Source organism: Vigna unguiculata, chromosome 9, assembly GCF_004118075.2.
Source record: "Vigna unguiculata cultivar IT97K-499-35 chromosome 9, ASM411807v1, whole genome shotgun sequence".
Classification (NCBI taxonomy): Eukaryota; Viridiplantae; Streptophyta; class Magnoliopsida; order Fabales; family Fabaceae; genus Vigna; species Vigna unguiculata.
This window is the reverse complement of record NC_040287.1, coordinates 39,394,686-39,420,956: the sequence shown is the minus strand read 5'-3', so window position 1 is coordinate 39,420,956 and position 26,271 is coordinate 39,394,686. Positions and strand designations below refer to the sequence as shown.

At 31.1% G+C, this 26,271-nt stretch overlaps 2 protein-coding genes across 4 annotated transcripts; both read left to right on the top strand.

Moving 5' to 3' along the window:
- Window positions 1-1,962: 1,962 nt before the first annotated feature.
- On the top strand, window positions 1,963-10,367 carry LOC114163395 (copper-transporting ATPase PAA2, chloroplastic). Of its 2 annotated transcripts, XM_028047706.1 has the most exons (17): window positions 1,967-2,699; window positions 2,831-2,908; window positions 3,007-3,104; window positions 3,213-3,266; window positions 3,467-3,553; window positions 4,112-4,276; window positions 4,550-4,660; window positions 4,791-4,859; window positions 5,140-5,249; window positions 5,565-5,670; window positions 6,127-6,193; window positions 6,895-6,974; window positions 7,413-7,864; window positions 8,212-8,386; window positions 8,805-8,936; window positions 9,572-9,722; window positions 10,085-10,367. In XM_028047706.1, the coding sequence occupies exons 1-17, from the start codon at window positions 2,081-2,083 to the stop codon at window positions 10,171-10,173; spliced, it is 2,643 nt and encodes an 880-aa protein (XP_027903507.1). In that variant the 5' UTR covers window positions 1,967-2,080; the 3' UTR covers window positions 10,174-10,367. The 2 variants fall into 2 exon arrangements, with proteins under 2 accessions (XP_027903508.1, XP_027903507.1); XM_028047707.1 differs by lacking the exons at window positions 9,572-9,722; window positions 10,085-10,367 and having other exon boundaries at window positions 1,963-2,699; window positions 8,678-8,936.
- An 8,046-nt stretch (window positions 10,368-18,413) lies between these two features.
- LOC114162153 (LRR receptor-like serine/threonine-protein kinase ERECTA) lies at window positions 18,414-25,740 on the top strand. Of its 2 annotated transcripts, XM_028045944.1 has the most exons (27): window positions 18,414-18,716; window positions 18,802-18,940; window positions 19,026-19,097; window positions 19,211-19,282; window positions 19,380-19,451; window positions 19,555-19,626; window positions 19,711-19,782; window positions 19,892-19,963; window positions 20,064-20,135; window positions 20,219-20,287; window positions 20,388-20,459; window positions 20,549-20,620; window positions 20,741-20,812; window positions 20,893-20,964; window positions 21,040-21,111; window positions 21,209-21,280; window positions 21,498-21,569; window positions 21,644-21,715; window positions 21,790-21,861; window positions 22,067-22,138; window positions 22,514-22,582; window positions 22,695-22,766; window positions 22,850-22,923; window positions 23,874-24,002; window positions 24,070-24,417; window positions 24,513-24,883; window positions 25,173-25,740. In XM_028045944.1, the coding sequence occupies exons 1-27, from the start codon at window positions 18,647-18,649 to the stop codon at window positions 25,539-25,541; spliced, it is 2,934 nt and encodes a 977-aa protein (XP_027901745.1). In that variant the 5' UTR covers window positions 18,414-18,646; the 3' UTR covers window positions 25,542-25,740. The 2 variants fall into 2 exon arrangements, with proteins under 2 accessions (XP_027901745.1, XP_027901746.1); XM_028045945.1 differs by lacking the exons at window positions 18,414-18,716; window positions 18,802-18,940 and having other exon boundaries at window positions 19,079-19,097; window positions 19,242-19,282.
- The last annotated feature ends 531 nt before the right edge of the window (window positions 25,741-26,271 follow it).

The following is a 26,271-nucleotide window of genomic DNA, read 5'->3' as shown; positions in this document are numbered from 1 at the left end:
AACATTTCATTTCATTGTTATGCGTTGACCAACGATATGGTCATGTTTTGATATTCAGTTTTCTTTTATCAATTCTTAAAAATGAATTTTTTTTCCTATCAATATACCTATTTAAAAAACAATTTTAAGACTACAAAATAATTTATCATAATCTAATAAAAAATTTAGAGATAACAAAAAATTATGATAAGTACACTTAAAAATTGTTCGTAAGAAAATCAAATAATACATTACTTACTCTTCTATATTCATAAAAAATAATATAAAAAATGTCATGAGATAAAAAATAGTATTAAATATTAAATAAGTATTTCACTAAGAGAGAAAAAAAATTTCCTTTTTTTTTAATGGAAGAAAGAATATAAAAAAATAGGAAAAAAATAATGAATTTTTGTTTAACTTATTTTTTTTTCTTTGATAACAAAAGAAATTAGGTGAGTGTGAGAGAGACAAAAATAAATAAAAATTATCTTAATAATTTTTTTCTTTATTATATTTAATTTTATATTTTACTATTTATTAACACTAAATAGTTTACTTTATAAAAAATAAAAAGATATCTAATTTCATTTTCATTAATTTTTTAATAAAAAACTATCTAATTTTAAAAAATTAAAACTATACATAATTTAAAATAATTAAACACATAATTTAAAAAAAAATAAATTGGGGAGGATGGCCCCGCCTGCTCCTTAAGAGCTCCGCAGCTGATATTACAGAACTCAAGACTCAACCTTATTTAGACCAAAATCAATTATTGAGGTCAGACTTATTAATCCGGTCGATGTTATGCCTCACGCCACAAATAATAATTAAATTCTTCATCGAGTAATTATTATTCGCTGAATTTCTTTTTTAAAGGTATTATAAACGCGGCATTTTTCATAAAACTCAAATAATAGTTTTATAATAGTATACATGTATATATATATATATATAATTAGAATTTTTTCTGTACATTATGGGGGAAAAAGGTATTGTATAAAATTCAAGATAAATATAACAAATAGGAGTATAATTTACTCTAATAATAATAAAAGTTAAAATGTCGCAACTTTATACTCTGGATATATTAATTAAGATAAAAGACAAAAAAAAATGTAACCACACTAATTAAAAATAAAATTTTAATTCAAGAAATTGAAATACTATTTGAAATTAGTGTTTTACGCAGAGCTTTACATTAAAATTGTTTTGTCTATTAAATTATAGAAGTAAAAGAGAAAATAGATTGATACTATCCGTCGAAAATATAAAACAGTTTTTAACTATTATTCAATATAAATTTAGTATATATAAACTTTTTTGTATCTTCATATTAACCTATTTTAAAACCCACGTAAACAATCGTATTTCTATAGATTGATACTATAATTTATGAATACATGAACATTAAATTTTAGATAAAGGCACGTTTATAATGTTTGAAAGGCAAATGAGGGAGTGCTTCACGCAACTGTTACATCACGGACCAATCAATAAAATTAAATATATATATATATATATATATATATATATATATATATATATATATATATATATATATATATATGCACGTTTTATTTATTTTTAATTTAGCTTCATATATAAAACGCTTTTTCAATTTGATTTTTAAAGAATAAAGGTAACGAAACCCAAATCAATAACATGTGTTGAATTGATAAATTAACTTATTGTACATTAAAATGAAGTGAAAGAGGAGAAAGAGAAAGAAAGAAAAATTGATTTAATTAGTTATAAAACAAGAAGTAATAAAAATAACAAATATTATTTTTTTAATCTTTTATACAATAAACAATAATAGTTAACAAACAAATAAAAACATTAAACTAAATAAACATTATAATAAAATTACATTTTATTACTTTTCTGTTTCTCATAAATTTCTCATTCTTTTTCTTCTTACCTCTGACATTAACTTACAGTAACTATCCGTTCGTAGCCGCCAGTTGCATAGGAAATGGACGTGTCAAGTTCTGATTGGCGATGTTTGAAATATTCAACGAAGGCCTCTACCGTGAGAAATTAGCAGGTATCATGAAAAATTGGTGGTTCACAACTGTTTCTTCTCTCACGGATTATGGCTACTTGTCTCTTCAGATTTCCTCTCACCTTGCAACCCAAGCTCTGCTTCAATTACACGCCCAACCATGCCGTTCAATTCATTTGTCCGACCAGACGACGTCGCAACCGCCACCGTCATGAGATTTTCCGTCCATCATTCGCAGTATCCAGCTCCTTCCGGACCGAGATTAGCTCACCGGAATCAGTTCTTATCGGAGTCCAGAGAGAGAAAAAAGACTCGCCAGTTCTGCTTGACGTCACCGGCATGATGTGCGGTGCGTGCGTCTCCCGAGTCAAAAGCATCCTGTCCGCTGACGAACGAGTCGACTCGGTCGTGGTCAACATGCTGACCGAGACCGCTGCCGTTAATCTGCGCCGGATCGAGGAGGAACCGGCGAGCGTCGCGGAGAGCCTCTCACGGAGACTGAGCGACTGCGGATTTCCGACGAAGCGGAGAGCGTCGAGTTCGGGAGTGACGGAAAACGTGAGGAAGTGGAAGGAATTGGTGAAGAAGAAGGAGGAATTGGTCGCTAAGAGTCGAAGCCGCGTCGCGTTCGCTTGGACATTGGTCGCATTGTGCTGCGGGTCGCACGCTTCGCATATCTTTCACTCTCTGGGGATCCACATTGGTCATGGTAGTACTCGAGAACATGCAAAGTTCTATTTGCTATTCAGCTACAAATTCGCTTAAACGCAAATAAGCCGAGTGGGGAGCGCAATTTGTAAGCGCTGTCTAATAGTCTTTGAACTTACTTTCTATTTGCAGGATCGCTTTTGGACATTCTTCATAGTTCGTACGTGAAAGGTGGTTTAGCTTTGGGGGCTCTATTGGGACCAGGACGAGGTTAGTTCTTCTTTCTTTTCCCTTGTTGATACATAGCAGCAACTTCTCTTCGTAGTTTTACTATTTTCTTACTGTGTATGATTCATGAAACGTTTCAGAATTACTCTTTGATGGCCTAAATGCGTTTAAGAAGGGGTCGCCTAACATGAACTCTCTCGTGGGATTTGGTTCTATAGCTGCATTCATCATTAGTTCCGTGAGATTCTATTTGGAATTTGAGTGTTCGGTTAATTTGAGACAATATAATATCTGATTTTGTTTAATTGTTTAATTGTTTAATTGTTCGAACTTGTCTTTGCTGTAGATCCCGTTACTTAACCCCGGCCTAGCATGGGATGCATCGTTCTTTGATGAACCGGTGACTTTCTCTACTTTTATCTGTCCTGATATTTGTCATTGGAAAATCTGCCACCTTTTGTTCTATCTTGGCTTTAGGGTCCTGTTTAATTTAATAACCTCTCACCTTTATAAAATGTGTCTTTTATTGTCTTGTTCATACTTCTTACGTTCATGTGTGTATAAGCTCCTCATGTGAGTATTTAATCTTTTAGCGTGCAGGTCATGCTTCTTGGTTTCGTGCTTCTGGGACGTTCTCTGGAGGAAAAGGCAAGGATCCAGGCATCTAGCGATATGAATGAACTGCTTGTAAGTTACATTGTGATTCACCTCTTTCATCTGATAACACTCCAGTAAAATAATATTTAAATAACCTGGTTATTTGCTTTCTGGAATCAGTAATGCGTTTTCCAAGAACAAATTATTACACATTTTGTAGGGTTCCGTTAGTAATACATCATCAACATGAGACTTCAGAATTTGGAAGCCAACTACTTCAATGTCATTGGAACTGAATTCATTAATATATTCCGTTGGAACAGAATTTTTATTTATGAATATGTTCCTTATAATGATTAAATGGCCTCCGTAGGTTACAGCAAAGATGACGCATTTTGTTGGTTGTTCCGTTTGAAAATCCAATCTTGTTTCAACTTCCACTTCCATTTCTGATCAATTATTATTCCTGAGAAAAATGAAATATCCAAGAACTGGAACTTTAGACATAAAGTAAAGTGGCTCATGTGAAAATTAAGCATCAAATTATAGTTTTGTCTGTTATGAATGGCATTTCTTTAGAGTAATATTTTCCTTTCAGTTTAATTTTTTTTATCTTACATGATTACACTGTGGTGAATGTTTTTCCAGTCACTTATATCTACTCAATCAAGACTTGTGATTACTTCAACAGAAGGTTCACCTTCTACTGACACTGTGCTTTGCTCTGATGCAATTTGTGTTGAAGTCCCAACTGATGATATTCGAGTAGGTGATTCTGTGTTGGTGTTGCCTGGAGAAACTATTCCTATAGATGTAAGCCTTTCGGATTTCTATTGATATTCTGTTTATCTTAACTGAAACAAATCATGAAGTTATTTTTGTGGTACCTGAATTGGTGAGAGTGCACACATATCATTGCATTAAATTTGTAGTCTCTAGGACCAAATGCTCAATTAATAGGATGTGCCTAATATGCCAACAATATCCTATAATAATAACATTGTTATGAAAACATTCATTCAAATATTTACACTTAAAATTTGGTTCATGTGGTATTGCTTGCTAACTAGAGAAATGCACGGTCAGGGAAAGGTTATTTCGGGAAGAAGTGTTGTAGATGAATCCATGCTTACAGGGGAATCACTTCCTGTATTTAAGGAGAAAGGCCTCACAGTTTCAGCAGGAACTATAAATTGGGTCAGTCTTTAACTTTGTGTTGTCTCACTGAATTCACACGTGAGGCACACGAGTGATTTCAGCTCATCTACCTTTTCTTGCGAACAAACTTGTTGATCTATTTCTTAGACCAAACAAATTACTGTTTCAGGATGGTCCTTTAAGGATTGAAGCTTCTTCAACTGGTTCCAACACTGTGATATCGAAGATTGTACGCATGGTTAGTATCTCATCTTCTGTAATGGCTTGTATCATTTAAATGATATGATCATGTTTTACAGTTTTTGCTGAATTAAAAATTCAATTTCATGCATCCCTAATTGTTATAATTTTATAGGACAATGTGGTGCTGAACTCATCGTATAATTGCTTTGCTTCATTTAATGTTTTTTGGAATATTCTGAGCTAGCATTGTTGATAAGTCCATTGATTTGAGATATGTGGAAATCAAACAAATGTAGAGTTTCTGCAATATTACATCTTTATCTGGGGAAATTTAGGTTGAGGAAGCTCAATCACGTGAAGCACCAGTACAAAGGCTTGCAGATTCAATAGCAGGGCCATTTGTATACAGTGTAATGACTCTGTCAGCAGCAACATTTGCATTTTGGTAAGTATCTATGTTTCCATATAAGTTTTTTAGTTGATAACTTTTGGATTTGCCCCACTAATCCCAAATGGTAGTGGGGTTTGTCAGGGCTATGATTAATTTACTATGACATTGATGTTATTTGTTATCCAGCCTATGTGGCTCTCCCTGACATTTAGACAAGATATAGTTGTGTCCTTTTGTGTCATATGCCAACATCAGTGTCTGTTCTTCTTAGAATCTTGCAAGATTTATGAACTTTCCCGAGTAGAAGACTTGATGTATACAGTTCATCTTGAGCCTTACCTTTGACAAAGTTCTTGCATTTATCCCCAGGTATTTTGTTGGATCACAGATATTTCCTGATGTTTTGCTCAATGACATTGCGGGCCCAGAAGGAGATCCTTTGCTTTTGAGTTTAAAACTGTCTGTAGATGTTTTGGTGAGCCATTTTAAACTCTAGTTTCCCTTGTAGTTGGCGCTTCAAGTTTGCAACTAAAATTTATGGCGTGTCCTTATTCACTTTTCTTTCAATATCTCCAATGAAGCACTGCCTTTTTTACTAGCTTTCTGCATTCATCTGTTGTTGGTTAGGACGTACTTGACAAAATCTTGCATGTTGTTTATGAGTCTTCAGAGTTGCAAACAGCCTTTGATATGGACTCTTCATATTAAACAAATCTAAAATTTGGTGCCGTAAGCTAGTAGTTGTGAGCATGTGTATCAGGAACTGATTGCAACATTGTGGATAATGAGGAAGAAAAAAAGTAGGGTCATGAAAACAAGTATAAGGAATTGTTCCTGATAAAAAAAAAAAAATTCAGGCAGGACACGAAATGTTGGTGTTTGTAATTGCTTATGAATCTATTTAAAAATAATCTTTGTCCCCGCTTTGTAGGTTGTTTCTTGTCCTTGTGCATTGGGTCTTGCTACGCCCACAGCAATCCTGGTTGGCACTTCACTTGGTACGATGCTTTTGCTTTCTATTTTTAGTAAACTTAGACAACTGTTGGATGAAGTTACTTGAACAGTACACCGCACTTATAGTTGCAGTTTAACTCCATTTACTTTTGGTTAAGATTCACTCTAGACCCATAATGTGGTGGTTCCGATTTCTTGTTTATTGGATCTTTGTAGATTTCTTGTAATAGTACTGCGTGGACAAAAATATAATAGGGAGCGTATTCTAGCATTCCTCGTTGCTCAAATATTGATTCATTTTATCTGATACCAAGGTTTTCAATTTTCTCTTCCTTGAAAATTGATTGGCACCGAGTAATAAAATATCAATCACTTTTCTTTTTCATTTATACTTCTAATAATACTAATGATGGACAAAAAAAAAACTATTAATGAATTAATGTTGGTTTATGTAAATAAACCTACCACGACACTTATTATGAGACAAGAAATATTTCTTTCATATATTTTTTGTTCTTCCATGTAAATATATATTAACGAACAAGACATAAAATTATTGCGTTTCAAAGTAACCATGTCTTAATCAGGATTTGGATAAGGTGTCTTATCTAGTTTTTCTTATGCACTCGACTTTGTTGACTTTTTTTGTGTAAAACACGCTTCCTAGCAAACTGGTAAGGTAGTTTTAGTATCTTTAGTTTTTTTGTAACTAACTCTCACATTAGGCACGTGTTACAATGACCAGGAGCAAGAAAAGGACTTCTTATTAGGGGAGGGGATGTGCTGGAACGCTTGGCCAGAATAAACTATATTGCTCTAGACAAGGTAATTCCTCATAGTATTATTCGTCTTTCCTCAATCCTCCCCATTCAACATGTACAAACATTTATATGGTAAGGTAACATGCATATATTTTTGTAATAAGGACTGTATTGATGACTTTAGTAGGATGAATGTCTTAAAGAAAACATTATTAAGTTTGTTTATTTGCATACCAAATTTCACATCGAGACAGAAAACTCACAAAAGTGAGTTAGTGATCCCTTATACTCTGCTTTATTGATACTGTGTAATGGGAGCCTATAGGATAATGTACTATGGTGTAGAATAGATATATGGTATACATAAATAATGGACACAAATTAATTATTTTGAAAAAAAAAAGAAAAACTAATTTATACACTATCCAACTTTTTAGACCGGCTATAGTTTCTCATGAAAAAAAAAAAGAAGGAAGAAGATTTACTAGCACTGTGCTTTCAGACAGGAACCCTGACAAGAGGAAAACCAGTTGTGTCGGCCATAGGCTCTATCCATTATGAAGAGTCTGAAATTCTTCGGATTGCTGCTGCAGTGGAGAAGACTGCATCTCACCCAATAGCAAAGGCTATTATCAATAAAGCTGAGTCATTGGAGTTGATCCTTCCTGTCACAAAGAGACAGTTAGTCGAACCAGGTTTTGGTACTTTAGCAGAAGTAGATGGCCATTTGATTGCTGTTGGGTCTTTGGAATGGGTTCATGAACGCTTCCAAACAATAGTAAATCCGTCTGATTTGACAAATCTGGAACATAGTTTGGTGAGTCATTCATCAAATACAACATCTTCTAAGTATTCGAAAAGCGTTGTCTATGTTGGACGTGAAGGAGAAGGCATCATTGGTGCTATTGCCATAGCTGATACTGTGCGTGAAGATGCTGAATCTACTGTAATGAGGTAAGTTTATTTTGCTGTATGTGTCCTCAGAATATTCTACCGATACCACTCGTTATAGGAAAATAATACCAGTGCTTCTTCTGAACAAATGCGAAGTTGGTTCACTTCACTTTCTTCAGAAAAAAAGGGCAGTGTTTTTTTTTTGGTTCTACGAGCTTAGCATTCATTTCAAGCTCAATACTAGCATAGCGGTACACCGATTTCTTAACCATTGTAATGGACGCCGTACACTGGATTTAACTATTTCCTGCATTCATTAGAAGTAGTTGCCAATTCAAATCTTTATCTAGTTTTTCTAGTTCTTCATGTGTGCATTTTCCGGCTGACTTTGTTGCATTTATTGGAAGGCTCAACCAGAAGGGGATTAAAACGGTCCTCTTGTCAGGAGACAGGGAAGAAGCAGTTGCAACAGTAGCAGATACAGTTGGAATTGAAAATGATTTTGTCAAAGCATCTTTGTCTCCACAACAGAAATCTAGGTTTATTTCCTCTCTAAAAGCTGCCGGACATCATGTTGCGATGGTACGTTGAGTGATGACAGCTGTACTTAACCAAGTTCTCTCCCCTCACACCTGCTCTTTCTTTGTAATTTTCTTTATCTTGGGTTTTTACCTTAAGTTCAATAGAGAACTAGGGCCAAAACACAAGGTAAAGATGCACTGAGCTTATAATATGATCCTGAGGTTGATTTTAAATTTAGTGTCAGTGTTACAAGTAGCTATAAAAAATTGGTTTTTTATTTTTGTTTTTTGTTTTCAAAGTTCTTCAGACATTTATGATTGCTAATTAATTGAAGAACATGCTATGGAACAGCTCCAAACCAAAATGCTTTCTGTAAAAGCATAATGCTGTGGAATTCTTGTCAACTATTGCATCCATCTACCAACGACCAGAAAAATGACATTTTTATTAAGACAGTTTTTTTCTCCCCTTCTCTAAGGTAGGTGATGGGATAAATGATGCACCCTCTTTGGCTGTAGCTGATGTTGGGATTGCTCTGCAGAATGAAGCTCAAGAGAATGCTGCCTCGGATGCAGCATCTATTATACTTCTAGGGAACAAAATTTCACAAGTATGTCTTTTATGATGCCCCGAATTTTTTGTTTCACCTATATGCAATCCCAAGCTATTGATCTTTTTTTATTTTTGCCCAAATGGAAGGCAGATGGTAAAATTTTGAAATATTTGAAAATTTCGTTGCATGTGGCAATTCTTAATTTTTTTTCAATGCTTTCAATCTACACGATAATATAAGTTACCTGCTTAAAGCATTCTTTTGTTTGATACAACAATGATGATGGCATAATGCATCCCAAGATGTTGCTCTCTTTTTGAGAGGGATAGGGGGAACGGGTATCCAAGCAGATGGTGAAAAATTTTAATACTTGAAATTTCCATCAGTTGTGGCAACTCTGAATGTTTTCTCATTGCTTTGAATTTTTGCACCATGATACAAGTGACCTGCTTAAACAATCATCTGCTTCATACCACAGTGATGCACTGTTATAGTGTGTTTTTTATGAATGGACTATTTTTTTTTTTAGCCTGTTAATTTTTATTACGAGAGGGAGAAGAACAAAATAGAACGGGTTGTGGTGGGAAAAAAAGGAGCCCCTCGTACAATACCATACTCAAATTTCAAAACTTTATATAACCCTTCATTTTCAAACTAACGATGTGTTAGTTTTCTAACTTTTAATTTGACAGGTTGTCGATGCGCTCGACCTAGCACAGGCAACAATGGCAAAAGTGTACCAAAATTTGTCTTGGGCGGTCGCCTATAATGTTGTTGCCATTCCCATTGCTGGCGGTGTTTTACTTCCCCAATTTGACTTCGCCATGACACCGTCACTTTCTGGTGAGTAGCATTCTACCACTCCATTCTTCTCATACATTTCCTCCTGCTATTCAAGAAGTTATAATTAATTCACACTTATTAAGGAAAACAATTAATTTAATTAGTAGTCTTGAAGTTGTTTATAATTGTAAGAATTTTAAAATCATCGTTAAATTATTAATGTATGAAAAAAAGGAATAATAGTAGTATAATTTTAATTTTTCAAACTAAACTCTTCAATTCTCTAGTCTTCATCAACAAGAGCCAATTGGTGACATTTTCTTATTTATAAGAAAATTATTAATGTATTGTGATCAATAAAATAGGTTCTTTCTTTCTTTCTTGGTATGGTGTTTGTCGTCACCCTTGATATTTATTCACAGGAGGACTGATGGCTCTGAGCTCCATCTTCGTGGTTGGCAACTCATTGCTTCTACAGCTTCATGGGTCTCAGATCCCTAGAAAGGGCTAAGTCTTCAGACCATTTATTCCCATTCAGGCACATAAGCTTAAGTAAGCCAGCATATAGAGTATTTTATAGCGTAACCTGTAATATATTTGTATCTATTAAAATATGAGAGTGTATACTTTAATAAATTGGAGAAAAAACATTGTAATAAATATTTATATTTTCAGTGAATGACAACGAAAAAAATATCTTGGTTATTATTTTCTTAACAATAATGAATGAAGCATTAACGAAAATTTAAACAGAGTCTAATGTCATATACTCGTCCACTAAGAAAGAAAATTGTATATTTTAATATGAGAGGAGAAAGCTTCTGCACATTTCAAGATGTGTTTTTTTTTTTTTTTAAATTCAAAATCTGTATATGACAAAAAGAAAATAAAACAATATATATTCTAGGATGTTTGTTATCGGAATATTTTATTGGATTGATAAATTTAATTATAAACTAAACTTTAAAATTAATTCAATTTTATGAAATTAACTTGTAAGATGTAAGATAAGATTTTAAATTACTTATATATAATAAATTTTCTTAGTTTTAATCGTTATGATTTTAGATGAATTTAAAATTATGTTAAAAAGTGAATTTTATATTTAATTTTAGAATCTTAAAAAAATATATTTTGGGTATTAATATTATTTTAAAAGTGTATAAAAACTTTGAAGATGACAAATATATAAAATATTATATCATAATAAAAATATTTTTTTATTTACATAAATGAAAGAAACAATTAGATGAAGTCTTCTTAACTTTTATTGTTATTTAACTCAATCTTATAAAATTCACTTATAATATATATATATATATATATATATATATATATATATATATATATATATATATATATATATATATATATATTATTTATATAATATAATTCTATCTTATTAGAATATTCAACGATTTTTATTGAAAAAAAAATTAAACTATTGAATTATTTAATTACACTTCCAATATTTGTAAGATGAATGTATTTAGTTTGTAAAGATGAATCTATTTTGTCATTTTTATTTTGGTATTTATCCATCTATGATTTAATTTTAATTATTGTAAAATATTTCTACTTAATTTCTTTAAAATCTTAAACCAATATTTATTATCTTTATAATTCCTTATAAAATAGTAAACAATATTTAGTTCAATAATTTGAACTTTATATAAAAATATATATGATGTATTGATATTGTATTATGGAGAACAAAAAGTGATTTTAACTTTTGAAAAATTAAAAAGCAAACATGTATTTTTTTCTTATCGGGAGAGATCGTGTGAATGATAGACATGTATACTACCAATGTGGAAGAACTTATTGATGAAGAGGTACGCGAACAAAGAATTTCATACGAAAGGTATAATTTCTGATAAATAACTAATAGTTGAAAATAAATATATAAGTGAGTAGAAATCTTATTTTACAAATCAATTTTATGAAATTGAGATAGATTTAAAGTTCACTTCTTAACATGGTATCAGAGTTACTTGATGATGTACCGATAGTTCAACTTAGGGTTACATATCAATGTCCAACACGTATATGTGTTCGATACTTTACGGATACTTATCAATGAAATATCTAATCAATAAAGTAGTAATACTTTTAATGATAATAATAATTTATAATTATTATTTTGACAATGTTAAATACATATGATTTTAATTTGGATTCACACACTAACAACCATATATTTATATGTTTTTAAGAATTTTTTTATTTTATTATCTTTAAACTAAACGTATACATGTACGATATTCGTGTATCATGAGAGAATTGTTTAAAGTTTATCGTGTGATATTTGTGTTTGTTAGGCACACAGTTTCACCCGTTATCGGATCATCCATTAATATCTAGTCTCACGTATGAGATGTATATATCTCGATGTGAGAGAGGTGTGGTAAAATAAGATCAAGTTATAATATATAAGTAGATGTAAATCTCACTTTACAAACCAATTTTGTATGGTTGAATTAGACTTAAAAGTCCACTTTTTACCATAGGTCATCATTCATAATAATAGATAATTCATTTTATTTAAGTATTAAACTAAGGACATTCCATGTTAACCTTATAAGTCACGTTTTACCGTAATAAAAATGTTAAAAAAATAACTTTTATTTATTTATTTATTTTGAAATAATATTTATTTATTTTGTTATTTAAAATAATATTGGCATAATATATCATATTTTTAAAATAAATGGATAAAAGAGTAAATTAATTATCGAGAAACAAGTGACAGAAAAACAAATGAACAAAATGAAAAATTAACAATATCAAATGATTTAAAATATTACCTTTTAAAATAAACATGTATAGTAAAGTAGATTTTCTAGTATATACTTTTGTTACACTACAATAAATACAAAATAGACATAAAAGAAGATGTTTTAATATTTATAAAACCCTAACTGTATCTTTCTTATCAACGAAAAAGATATCAGAGGAAACATACCAAGAAAAAAATTGTGATATATACTCACGTGACAATTTATATATAATCTTTTTTCTTCATCATATCTTGTGAGTTGAGTTGTGTTCCCTTTTGGTGTATGATTACAGGGTAGAAGTAAAGTATGGTAGAAACAGGAAGTGGACAAGATGAGGAGCTAATAATAATCTTAGTGAGGAGAGAGTGATAGGGTTGTTCCTAAATCAGAAGCATCACCTATTATGGAAACAGTTCATAGTACATATAATACTATTGCTTTACTTCATACATAGTGTTGGGGTCTTTTACACTAAGTTTATTTGTTTTGCATGATGAGGACATCAATGGATATTAATAAATGTGATTTGATTGTTTCATTTTATAGATACTATGTAGGATGCATGAAATATTAAAAAGTGTAGTGCCTTTTTTATATGTGAAACATGCCAGATTTTTTTTTCACTAATTGTTTCTAATTGATTTAAAGATTTATATCAATTTTCCTAATTTCTATTAGATAACGTACGATGCTAACATGTAATTATTTCATGTCATAGTTTCACGATATATATTCAATTGGTTGGGTTCAACTCTCATTATTATTTATTTTTTAAAATATTTTATTACAATGTATTTGTTACAAGATGATATTTCTTTAGTATGACAATATGAATTAATTTGTTCTGTTTAGTTTTGTCTCGCATTTAGTTTGTAATATGCGGTTTGGTTGATCTATTCTGCGTTAAAAACATGGGTTGAAAAGTCTGACTCGTCTCACATAAATGTTGTGTTGTGAGTCCGTGGGATAGTCTGTTTTTTTTAAAAAACATAAAAATCTTATAATGAAATTTTTAATGTTCAACAAATTATGAAATTTTAAGAAATTGACAAAATTAAGTAAAAATTTTTGGAAGTTGAATGATAAATTAATAATTCAACATTTACATCATATTCATGTTTGTGTTTTGACATACACACTATCTTTTTAATTTTAACACATTAAAAAATACATAACATTTATCTTTTCACTTATACAATAATTCATGACGTTCATGTAAAAGTTCAGAAAAAAAAATAATAAATATACATCGATCTATCCTCCTTTTTTTTTTGACAGACATGCGAACCTATCCACCAGATTAAACTCGTATTATCACCCTTATATTTTTATTTTTCGTTGATAAAACAACTTTTTTAACATGTAAACACTCTTGCGTACTAAAAATATAGTAATAAAAAACACGTTAAAATGAAAAAGAAGAAGAATGCATTAGAAAAAAATATTAAAGCAGCAAGATTCTTAAAATAGAAGTATTTAAGTGATAAATTGCATGTAATTTATAAGATTATCTATATGTAAAAGATGTATTCCCTTAAAAAATGGTATTTTTGGGTAGAGGGATATATTTGAGTTGATTTTATATATTTCTATTTTATTAAACAATTAATAATTTTTTTCTAGTATACCAGCTGCACTGTACGAAACCATACATACTTATTATGTAATAGTAGTGTTTATAAATTTCAAAATTACAAAGTACTAAATTTTGAATGGTGTAGGAAAGATGTAAGAGGAGTATGGTTGGAAGAAAAAAATAAATGAGGGGTAGTAGAGATGTATAGGGTATAGGATGGTCCTATTTGCCAACATAACACCAAAGTAAGTACCAACATGAATCATCATTGATGATGTTATTTACCAAAAAAATAGAAAGGACCTTCCAATTCCCGAGGTTAATACAGTAACTTTATTTCCTCTTTCACGCTACGCAACTTTCGTCCATTCAAATATTTAATTTAACATCAAATCTTATTACGTCAAACATCCCAAATTTTTACTTCAAAATTTAGGTATACCCTTTTCATTCACATAATTTTACATTGGAATAGATTTTTACACATCTTTTATATTTATTGTTTTATCTTTTGATTTTTTACTTTTTACACATTTTAAATTTATTTTTTAATAATTAAAATACTTTTGAGTGTATTTGTTTTTAACTATGAATTTGATGAGAAGATAGAAGGGGAAAGTGTTTTTTTATTTTATTTAAGAGATGAATATACAGAAGTTAAGTCATTAAAAAAAATTGTGAAAAATTGTGAATAATTTGATAATGTGATAAATATATAAAATTAATAAATAAAATTTTTAGATTTTAATTTTATTGCAATAGTTAAAAATAATATAAAATAAAATTTAACTATTATTATTACTGTTATTATATTTAGTGCTATTATTGATATTAACATTACTATTATTATTTTTAGTATTATTGTTGTTAATATAATTATATAACTATTATTGTTATTGATTATTCACAAGATTTAATAATAATAATATTTTATTTTTTCAATAATTTAATTATTAATTTTTATATATCATATTTAAATAACAACATTTTTATAAGCAAATAATTTATGCACAAACATACACCATGACATGGAAAAAAATAATTCAAACAACATTAATTGAAAATATATTAATAGAAAATACATAATTGCATAAAATGGAATTAAAAAAATTTACATTTAAATAAAAATATATGTGTTAATTTATCTTTGTTTATTAAACTCTTCATCTATGTTTGGTCAAAATATTTTATTCTTTCTCAAAACTATATGTACAAATCAACACCAACCGTTGAAATAAACGAGTTTTATCTATCTTCACCCGTCTTATGTGCATAACCAAATATAATATAACCAAATATAATATTGTAAATGAGTTCTCACAAATAATATAACAAACAAATATTTTTCTTTCATATACAAAAACAATTACACATATAAATACATTTAAGTGAGTTATTTTATTAATCTATAATTTTTGTTATGTACGACTTATATTCACATAATACTAAAAGAAAAATATACATATGTTGTAAAAGTTTGTAGTGTTTTACATGATATTGTAAAAATCAAATCAAACGGTTATGTAATCGTAATCAATGATAATATTAATTAAAAATAATTTTTTAGTATAGATTTAATAAAAAATATATAATTCATTATTATTTTTTAAATAATAAGATGTAATGACAATGTAAAATAAGATAGGAAAGTCTTAAATTAAGATAGGAAAGTCTTAATTAAAAATTATAATTTTTTTAATACTTGATAAAATAAATTTTTAATAAACATTTAATTAAAAATAATTGAAAATATTTAAATTTACTTAATTAAATATTTTAATTTATTAATATACTTTTAAACAATAAATATTTTTATTGATTAAATATTATATTATTTATAATATTTAGTAAATTAAACTATATATGCAAACAATATTTATTAATTTTGGAGAAAAAAATATCAGTTTTTTTAATTCTCTTATCTTCATATGAGTAATAATGTTTAAATGTAGTCAATTTGGTGCCTTCAGGTAAATTGACGTTAAATGCATTTATTTATAAGATAGTAACTGTTAAAATTTGATTTTTTTTTTTTTTTTATCTCCAGACACGTTTGAAAGTGCTGTGTAATATATTTTAAACATGTAATATATTTTAAACAGTTTGATACATATAATTCTTTAGATATTGACACAACAATTTCAAATACAGTTAACATCAATTTAAAAAAAATACTAAATTAATTTTATTTAACAAATATTATAATCCAATTCAATAAAAAATATAAATATTAAAATGAATTGCAGACATAAATATAAAAATAAATTACTAATTAAATTTCCATTTTACATCTATTGTTTTGCTCTTTATCCTATGCATAAAGACCAAACGAAGTTTCCAATTAATTTTTTTTTTGTCATTAATTTCTTTAACTTTTTAAGAAAAAAATTGAGTTGAAAATGTTCAATAATATTAAATTCTAAATTATACAGTGTTTTTATTTATTTATTATCTTGCTTATGATTTATTTATAGTGGGTCACAAATAAAAAAAAATATCATCGATGGTTGCCAGAAAAATTCACTGGCTACCTTGTTGATTTTTCAAAGAAAGAAAAGTGTTAACAGATAAAAGAATAACAACATTCATTATTTTTTTTATTCGATATTATTTGTTCAGCGTATTAAACATTTAATGAAAATCACATAACTACTTTCTGTGGAAAATATTTTCTCATTTTAAAACAATAGATATAGAAAACCTACATCTATTTTTTTCCCTAATTCATCAAAAGCAATGCGACAAAGGCTAAAGTCAAGTCAAGTTTCAATTGTGGTTCTCTTATTCCGTCACCAGAGCTATAGAATTGATTTGATGAAAATTTGATTCGATGAGTTTGAAAAGAAAAATAAAGTTTTAATTATTTGGATGGTATTATTTTGATAGGGACATGATAATCTAGTCTTAATTTTTAAGAAATTTTCGATAGCATTCTAATTTTTTAAAAATGTTTAATTATTGTTTTAATTATTTGATTTGTTAGTTTGAATTATTTTAACTTTTATATTATTTTTTAGTTTAATTTGGTCCTTCAATTTTTTTAAAAGATTCAATTTAGCTTCAATTTTTTAAAAAGATTCAATTTAGTTTTTGTAATTAAGTTCATGTTAATATCGTGTTTGTAATATATATGGATACACATCAACTTAACAGTAGAGATCAAATTGAATTATTATAAAAAATTAGATGATTAAATTGAACCAAAAATAATAAAAAAATCAAAATAAATCAAATCAATAAATTATAAGATAAAAAGAGTAATTAAACCTTTAAAAAAATATCTCAAGTAGACAATTCTCAAGTGAATATTTCTGAAAAATACCTAAATAAATATTGTTTAAAAAATTGGGATGTAATTTATGTTTTCTTTTAAGTAGAGACAAAATTCACATATTTATACCAAAATGAATAACATATGAGTAATTAAACCAAAGATAAAAGACAGTCTGACTTTAATTTGACCCTTATTACCCGCACAACAAAATATTAACAACTTAATCGAAAAAAAAATCTACAAATAAAGAACATTATTTTGCGTATCTAAGAAAAACTCGTGTGTTCATTTTCATGGGATTTTTGCATATCAAAGAAGCCATTAAGATAGATAGAGACGTCACTGTCCCCTTAGTATAATTTACATGATCCAACAATACAATCATTTACGTTGTACGTTGCTATAATACAAAACACTACGATTTCTTTTAAATCTCAGATCACGTACCCTTTCTTCAGATAAACCACACTTCCTCATTCATATTCTCACCGTTCTCCTATTCATTTTTTTAAGGTTAACAATACATTAACAGATGAAAAAACCATAACTTTTAACGAGTTTCAGGTATTTTGCAATAAACCCTTTTGATCTAAAAGAAGTTAAGAAGAGATCTATTACATTGCAGTAGTATTGAACAAAGAGAGCAAAGAAAGATAGCTCCTTCCAAATAATAAAGAACAAGGCATTGAAGGAGAGAAACAGACAAACTCAAATAATCATGGAAAGAGGCAGTGTTGGAGAAAAGAGTGAACGGTAAAGAGAAAGGTGTCTCTGTCACCTCATCTCAAATGGATCTCCTTGCCTTGCATCACTATCACAACACAAGAACACACAGTGAAAGCGACCCTTTCCCACGTCAATTAAGACCATGCCATGGTAAAATTTGCAATAGCTGAAATAAGATCCCACTACAGCTACCACCACATAGTGTAATTAAGTTAAGAGAGAGAAAACAAACAAGGAGAAAGAGAAAGCTGGACCTCCCTGCTGGGTACGTAGATAGAGACTGCTACAGTGTTGCAGGTTGTAGCAGAACCGCTGCCAGATAGTTTTAACTTTATTCCATTAATTTATTCACTTCACATCACACCATTAATGTTAGTATTATCAATTTATCACTATTAATTCTACCCAGCAAGCATGGCATTACAGAGAGAGAGAAAGAAAGAGAGTGGTCTTCTACGTGCCAGGGTGATGTGACGTGGTTACAAATTACAAAACAAAGCACTGCTTCTTCTGTAACACACCCTTCAAAACCAGAAAAAAGCATGTCATCCCATCACATCATTTGAATGAGTTCTATACAAAACCTCTCAAAGCCTTCTCTTTCGTGGTGTTTGCATTTGATGCTGTTATGGCGTTTTGGTCTGGCCTCCTTCTTCTGCTTCTTTTCCTTTGTTTGGATTCGGTGAAATCTCACGACGGTGAGGCCTTTTCTCTAACCGAACACGGTGTTGTTTTCTTTTGTTCCTCTGGTTTACGAGCTCAATGTGCATGTTTGAATTGAAGGAGCAACGTTGTTGGAGATGAAGAAGTCGTTGAGGGATGTGGATAACGTTCTGTTTGACTGGAATGATACACCTTCTTCAGATTATTGTGCCTGGAGAGGGGTTACTTGTGATAATGTCACTTTCAATGTGGTTGCACTGTAAGTACCACTCTTCTTGTTCTTGAGTAGTGTATGTGCTTCAATAAGGATCTTCTTTTCATTTTCTCTGTTTTTTTTTTCACAGGAATCTTTCAGGATTGAATCTTGAAGGCGAGATTTCACCTGCAATAGGGAGGCTTAGCAGCTTGGTCTCCATGTACTTTCTGCTTCATAGTTTAACTTTATTTAGGCTCTTAGTTTCATTGGCATTTCTCAAACTTGAGACTATGTAAACCATTGTCCTTTTGTATGCATGTGTCGTTTAAACAGTGATCTCAAGGAAAACCGTTTATCTGGGCAGATACCTGATGAGCTTGGTGACTGTTCCTCTTTGAATAACGTGTATGTTTCATACCCGAAGAACTGAATTCCATTGATAGTTTTGGCTGCCGAGTGAAAATATCTAAGGGGGAACTTTTTCCTTTTACTGTGTTGTCAGAGACTTCTCTTTTAATGAGATTCGGGGAGATATACCGTTTTCAATTTCGAAGATGAAACAACTGGAAAATCTGTGAGTTCTTGTGAGGGTTTCCGTTTCGTTGAGTTTTTTATTTGGCTAGGCCGTGCTATAGTTATGACAAGTATTTTTCCCCCTTTTTTAAATCTGCTCTCAGAATCTTGAAAAATAATCAGCTCATTGGACCAATTCCTTCAACTCTCTCTCAGGTTCCTAACTTGAAGATTCTGTAAGTCATTTTTCCATTTTCTCTCTTTCGTCTGAAGGATCAATTTAGTATCTATAGAGTTTTTGAAAATCGGTTCTGTTCCAGAGACCTGGCGCAGAACAATCTCAGTGGGGATATACCAAGACTTATATACTGGAATGAAGTTTTGCAATATCTGTGAGTATATTGTATATTTAGTGAAATCCATCCTTTGAATGACTTATGCAATGAAATCTATGATGTGATCTTGCTGTCAATCTTTTTGTGTTTCATTTTCCTATGACAGTGGCTTGCGAGATAACAATTTGTCGGGTTCACTTTCTCCAGACATATGCCAGTTAACTGGATTGTGGTATTTGTAAGTTACTACAATGGCTCTCCTTTTATTTCATATCCTGAAACTATACATTTACTTGGTCTGGTAGCGAAGTAATTATTATCGTCCTTCCATTTTGCAGTGACGTGAGAAACAATAGCTTGACAGGCAGCATTCCGGAAAGCATAGGCAATTGTACTGGTTTCGAGATCTTGTATGTATATCTAACTGTATCTGTATCAGACTTTATCTCACCATGTTTTCTCTTTTCTTTTTAATATGTTCCATTAATGTCAGGGATTTATCTTACAACAAGCTATCTGGAGAGATACCATTCAATATTGGTTTCCTGCAAGTAGCTACTCTGTATGTATTGTGTTATCTGTTAGATATTTTCAAAAAGAATGATGTGGTCTTCCACTTTAAGTATCTAAGAAGCTCCTAAAAAGTTGTTTGAATTTGGTAGGTCATTGCAAGGCAATAAACTCTCAGGTTATATTCCACCAGTTATTGGTCTGATGCAAGCCCTTACTGTGTTGTAAGTTTTCGATTGACAAACTTTATGAAGTTTCTTTGTTGAGTTGATATTTTTCCTCTTTACTAATCTCTCTTTCAACATTCCTATAGAGATTTGAGCTGTAACATGCTAAGTGGGCCAATCCCTTCTATACTGGGAAATTTGACCTACACAGCAAAACTGTAAGTGTATGTTAGTAGTTTAAAATTTACATCTTAAGTTTGATTTTGTGCTTAAGTGTGTGCATTAAAAAGTCAGAAAATATTTAGACTCATTGGATAAAATTTATGTAATGTTTGAAGGTATTTGCATCGAAACAAGCTGACTGGTCTCATCCCCCCGGAGCTCGGAAATATGACAAAGCTTCACTATTTGTAAGATGATTTAGTCATTAGTTGACAATAGGTGCAACTTTGGTTGAATTTTTCCTATAATGATTCACCTTCCTGTGCAGGGAATTGAATGATAACCATTTAAGTGGACAAATTCCGCCCGAGCTTGGAAAGCTTACTGATCTGTTTGACTTGTAAGTGGTGTTAATATGAATTATAGATTTTGTTGGTTGTTGAGTAGCTTTATCAGTCACACATTGTTCTTGCAGAAATGTTGCCAATAACAACCTTGAGGGTCCAATTCCCGAGAATCTCGGCTCGTGTAAAAACCTCAACAGCCTGTAAGTAGTAAGCCTTGAATATTACTATGTAAGAAGGATTATTTTTCTTTTTTTTTACATTAAGGTGATGGATTTTCTGGTTGTTATTATATATCAGCAATGTGCATGGGAATAAGATGAGTGGAACAATTCCCTCATCTTTTCAAACCTTGGAGAGTATGACCTATCTGTAAGTTTTACCTTGACTTTATATGCCAAATTTTTCATCTTATCACAATAATTAGTTCTACTGTTGGCCCTAAACAGGGCAGTACGCATGAACTTCTATAAATGCTTATTTGTGTCCTATTGGAATTGCCCAACACTTAACAGTTCAAAGTTAAACGTATTATTTCTTTTCTTAATTAATTCTGATTCCTTCAAGACCTTGTGATGGCTATCCTTAGGAATCTTTCTTCAAACAATTTTCAAGGGTCTATTCCAATTGAACTTTCACGGATTGGAAATTTGGATACACTGTAAGTATGAATAGTTTACTGTGTCTTCTTATATCTATATCCCTGATTTCATTCTAATCGATGTTTCCCTCCAGGGATATATCAAATAATAATATAGTTGGTTCCATTCCTTCTTCCATTGGTGATTTGGAACATCTTCTGAAGTTGTGAGTGTTTTAGCTAGTTACTTTTGAAATCTTGAATGTTACTTTTTACTGACTGTGACTAATAATTTTGCTAGGAATCTGAGCAGAAATCATTTAACAGGCTTTATTCCGGCAGAATTTGGTAATCTAAGAAGTGTCATGGATATGTAAGTCAATCAACTTACAGATGAAAATACATCGAAAGTCTTTTTTTTTTTCTTTTTCTTTTACTGATTATTATTCCTACTAAGTAATATCCCTAAAGTTTGCTTAACTGGTCAAATAACTTTTGTATATTCATGTAGCCGTTGTCCCTTAGTAGATAAGATGGTTAGTTTTTGTACTGACTATTTTCACGATTCTGTACATCAGTGACCTTTCAAATAATCAACTCTCTGGCTTGATCCCTCAAGAACTTAGTCAGCTTCAGAACATGATATCTTTGTAAGCTCCTTTTTTCCTTATTCAGTGTTTGTTTCAAAGTTCTTACTAATATAAGTTAATGATATTTTACGGACTTGGCAAATCTCCAACTTCCTTAAATTCTACTGATTTATTGGTTGGTAGAAATACATAAATTTGTTGCAATATATGCTATCGTTTTGGACGAATTGCTCAAAAACTATTCTTAGAATCTATATTCATTAGTTTTGATTGAGTATTGATGTCAGCTTCTTTAGTTTCTTAAATAGACTCGGAATTAATTTGTTCGTTCTTGTGTTTATTTTGTTAATTTTCTACGACAAATCATGATTGAGTGATAATTTTGCTGCGGTTCTTACATGTTTTAATCACATCTCTTGGTTTGAAATTCTATAGGAGACTAGAAATGAACAAATTATCTGGGGATGTATCTTCGCTTGTAAATTGCCTTAGTCTTTCATTGATGTAAGTTCTATCTCTTCTGATTTTATTTTTGGAACAATTTGGCATTATAATTCTCTGGAAAGATCATATAACTTTTACCTAACAGATTGGTTATTGACTAAAAATTTTGTAGTAATGTATCTTACAACAATTTAGTTGGTGTTATTCCCACAAGCAACAACTTTTCCAGGTTTCCTCCTGATAGGTTAGGCCATTTCCTACTGAACCTTTTATCTTTATTGTTTCTTTTGGATTCATTGATTGATTGACGTCATATTTAATTTGCAGTTTTATTGGAAACCCTGGTCTCTGTGGCTATTGGCTGGATTCATCTTGTCAAGGGTCTCACCCTACCGAGCGAGGTTAGCTGAACTTTCTAGCAGGAATACCATGTTGCTCCTTCACATTTTTGTTTTATGGTTTCATAATAATTAAATAATCTCTAGTCCTCCTCAAAAGATCTTCCCATGTTATTTTGGTTGTTATGCTTGTGAGAATATGTTGGGTAAGATAAGGAATTGTTAACTTTCGAACCCTGGGAGAATATGTCCCCTTCCATCTATGTTCTGTTCTATGGTTCTATTGTATAGTTCTACAAGCACCCAAAAAATCTCTAGTTCCTCCCCCAAAAGATCTTCCCATCAATGTTTTATTTGTATGATTCTGTACTTGAGGCTGTCTAGGTTGCTACTTCTGTCTTATGCAATTTTTTTTATTACATTCCTGCATGTAGGCATTTTTTTTGTTATGACTGATGTGATCTGGATCCTTGATTACATCAAAAGATAGGCTGCAAACCAAAGTTTACTTTATTGTTACATATCTCTTTCATATTTGTTTTATGTAGTTTTTCCCTCGTTAAATGAAATAAACGTACATATTTTACTATTTATTCTTACAAAATGAAAAAAAAATACCCCTTTAGAAACTGTGTCCTCCAAGCTTGAATCCTAAACAATTATTCGTTAAAATATATCCACTGAGAAATCGGGTCTCCTATACCCGACTTTCTACTGTTGCCAAATCAATAGCACTCCCACAAATAATATGGGAGTGATGACATTTTATTTATGAAAAAGGGGCGTCACAATGATACTACCACGTTGAACTTGTTAAAATAAAAGCATTTGAAGAATAAAACAGGGTTTCACATGTTTGTTTTTATTTTCCAAAATGATACTGTAATTCATTCAAAAATGGTTCCATGAGGAAGTTACAGAAGGCTCTTTGTTCTTCATATTACATTACTCCTTCTAGAACTAAGTAATAGTTTGTATTACAGAATGAGCTAATGTTTTTTCTGATGATGCAGTTAACTTGTCTAAGGCAGCTATCCTAGGAATTGCTCTAGGTGCCCTTGTGATTCTTTTCATGGTACTCTTTGCAGCTTGCCGACCACACAATCCAGCTCCTTTCCCTGAAGGATCTTTTGACAAACCAGGTACTTTATCTTAACTGTGCTTATACGAAATGAAGATGATACTCTACTGACTTCTCCCTCTTGACAGTTAATTACTCACCTCCGAAGTTAGTGATTCTTCACATGAATATGGCACTTCATGTATATGATGATATAATGAGGATGACAGAAAACCTAAGTGAGAAGTATATAATTGGGTATGGTGCATCAAGTACAGTTTACAAATGTGTTCTTAAGAATTGCAAGCCAGTGGCTATCAAGAAGCTCTATTCCCACTACCCCCAATGCTTGAAAGAGTTTGAGACTGAGCTTGAGACAGTTGGCAGCATTAAGCACAGGAATCTGGTCAGTCTCCAAGGCTACTCTCTGTCTCCATTTGGAAACCTCCTCTTTTATGATTACATGGAAAATGGAAGTCTGTGGGATCTTCTACATGGTAAGTTGAAGCTTTTTGCTTGAAAGATGTTGATAGTGTTGCATACTTTGCTACAAACTTTCAAGCCAAGCAACGTTTTTGTTTATGTTTTTCAGGACCTACCAAGAAGAAAAAACTTGATTGGAATGTTCGTCTAAAAATAGCACTTGGATCAGCACAAGGGCTCGCTTATCTACACCATGATTGCTGTCCACGTATCATTCACAGGGATGTGAAATCATCTAATATATTACTAGACAAAGACTTGGAGCCCCATCTCACCGATTTTGGCATTGCAAAGAGTCTATGTCCTTCTAAGTCCCACACTTCAACTTACATAATGGGCACAATTGGCTACATAGACCCCGAGTATGCAAGAACTTCTCGTCTCACTGAGAAGTCTGATGTGTATAGCTACGGTATTGTATTACTAGAGCTGCTAACTGGGAGGAAAGCTGTGGAAAACGAATCAAACCTTCATCATCTGGTGACTCTTCCATTCATTTTAAACAATTCTTGTCTGTTATCTCTTTTGCCCCATCATGAGCTTTGAGATAGTTAAGTACTAATATTTAACGTAAAGCCATAGCATTGTATGGTGGTCCTACACAGCTGAACAAGATTTTACCTTAAAAGACATGATATATATAGCAGTAATCAGCTGAGTAGTGTTACCCTCTGGTGTTGTTACCTTAGTCGGTAATTTATGGCATATACCTAACTCATTTGCTAACATAATTTTCATATTCTAACATCTATGTCCCTTTTTTGCGTAGATTTTGTCCAAGACAGCTAATGATGCTGTAATGGAAACCGTTGACCCAGATATCAGTGCCACATGCAAGGACATGGGAGCAGTGAAAAAGGTTTTTCAGCTTGCTCTTTTGTGCACCAAGAAGCAACCAGTGGATAGACCCACAATGCACGAGGTGACGCGCGTGCTGGGGAGTCTAGTGCCACCAAAAGACTCAGCCCCAATGCAAGTACTCTTACCTCATTCACAGCCATCTGCAAAAATGCAATCATACAAGGATGAATACGCCAATCTTAAAGCTCCACACTTGGTCAACTGTCCCTCCATCAGCACCTCTGATGCGCAACTCTTCCTCAAATTTGGAGAAGTAATATCTCAAAACAGCGAGTGAGCACTTTCAGAATCAATGTATATTTAAGCCACAGAGGAAATATGTCAAATACTTTGCCTGCAATATGGTCCATCTGGATAAACTAGGACCAAAATCACTCCAGTAATTTTTTGGCTTAATGCATAACATTTATCTACACTGCACTAATTGTACTACCTTTTTTCATTAAATTAATTGTACTACCTTTATTCAAAGGTCATTTAATGATAACACTATTATGCTAATGAAAAAGGACAATGGCTTACATTGCAATTTGCTCAAATAAGTTGTCCCCGTCGTGTAATCTTAAAGGATTCATGATTACAAGGTTAAAGGCTCTCTTACCATTGATTTTTTCTTTGGAAAGCGATGATGTAATCTAACTATATTTTTAAATTGGAGACATCTTTCTATTAATATTTTTAAAAGGAAATAACAGGAAAGAAAACAAAATCATTTTTTTTTCAAGTTAAAATTACTTTTGTATACAAGTTAAATTGAAAATGTTACATTTTATTAGTTTTCTAAAATTTGGTTTTTAATTTTATACAAGTTAATTTTACTTTACAAATTCTATATACTCTTATGAATGTTTTCTCCAGAGGCCTAAGTTAATCTTTATACTTTTTTTTTTCCTACATAATATTTTATTCCTAATACTTGCCAATGAGAACGGGGAACCCCAAATTACATTCTTTTATCGTTTGATTAATGGACAATTCTGTCAAATACTGAAGGATATTTCCATGCA

Excerpts from the sequence above, each read along its gene's own strand:
- LOC114163395 (XM_028047706.1), top strand. The coding sequence starts at position 2,081 with ATGGCTACTTGTCTCTTCAGATTTCCTCTCACCTTGCAACCCAAGCTC. Across the intron at positions 6,975-7,412 it reads ACTATATTGCTCTAGACAAG|ACAGGAACCCTGACAAGAGG; the intron begins GTAATTCCTCAT and ends CTGTGCTTTCAG. Across the intron at positions 7,865-8,211 it reads GCTGAATCTACTGTAATGAG|GCTCAACCAGAAGGGGATTA; the intron begins GTAAGTTTATTT and ends ATTTATTGGAAG.
- LOC114162153 (XM_028045944.1), top strand. The coding sequence starts at position 18,647 with ATGGCGTTTTGGTCTGGCCTCCTTCTTCTGCTTCTTTTCCTTTGTTTG. Across the intron at positions 18,941-19,025 it reads ACTTTCAATGTGGTTGCACT|GAATCTTTCAGGATTGAATC; the intron begins GTAAGTACCACT and ends TTTTTTTCACAG. Across the intron at positions 19,964-20,063 it reads TTAACTGGATTGTGGTATTT|TGACGTGAGAAACAATAGCT; the intron begins GTAAGTTACTAC and ends TCCATTTTGCAG.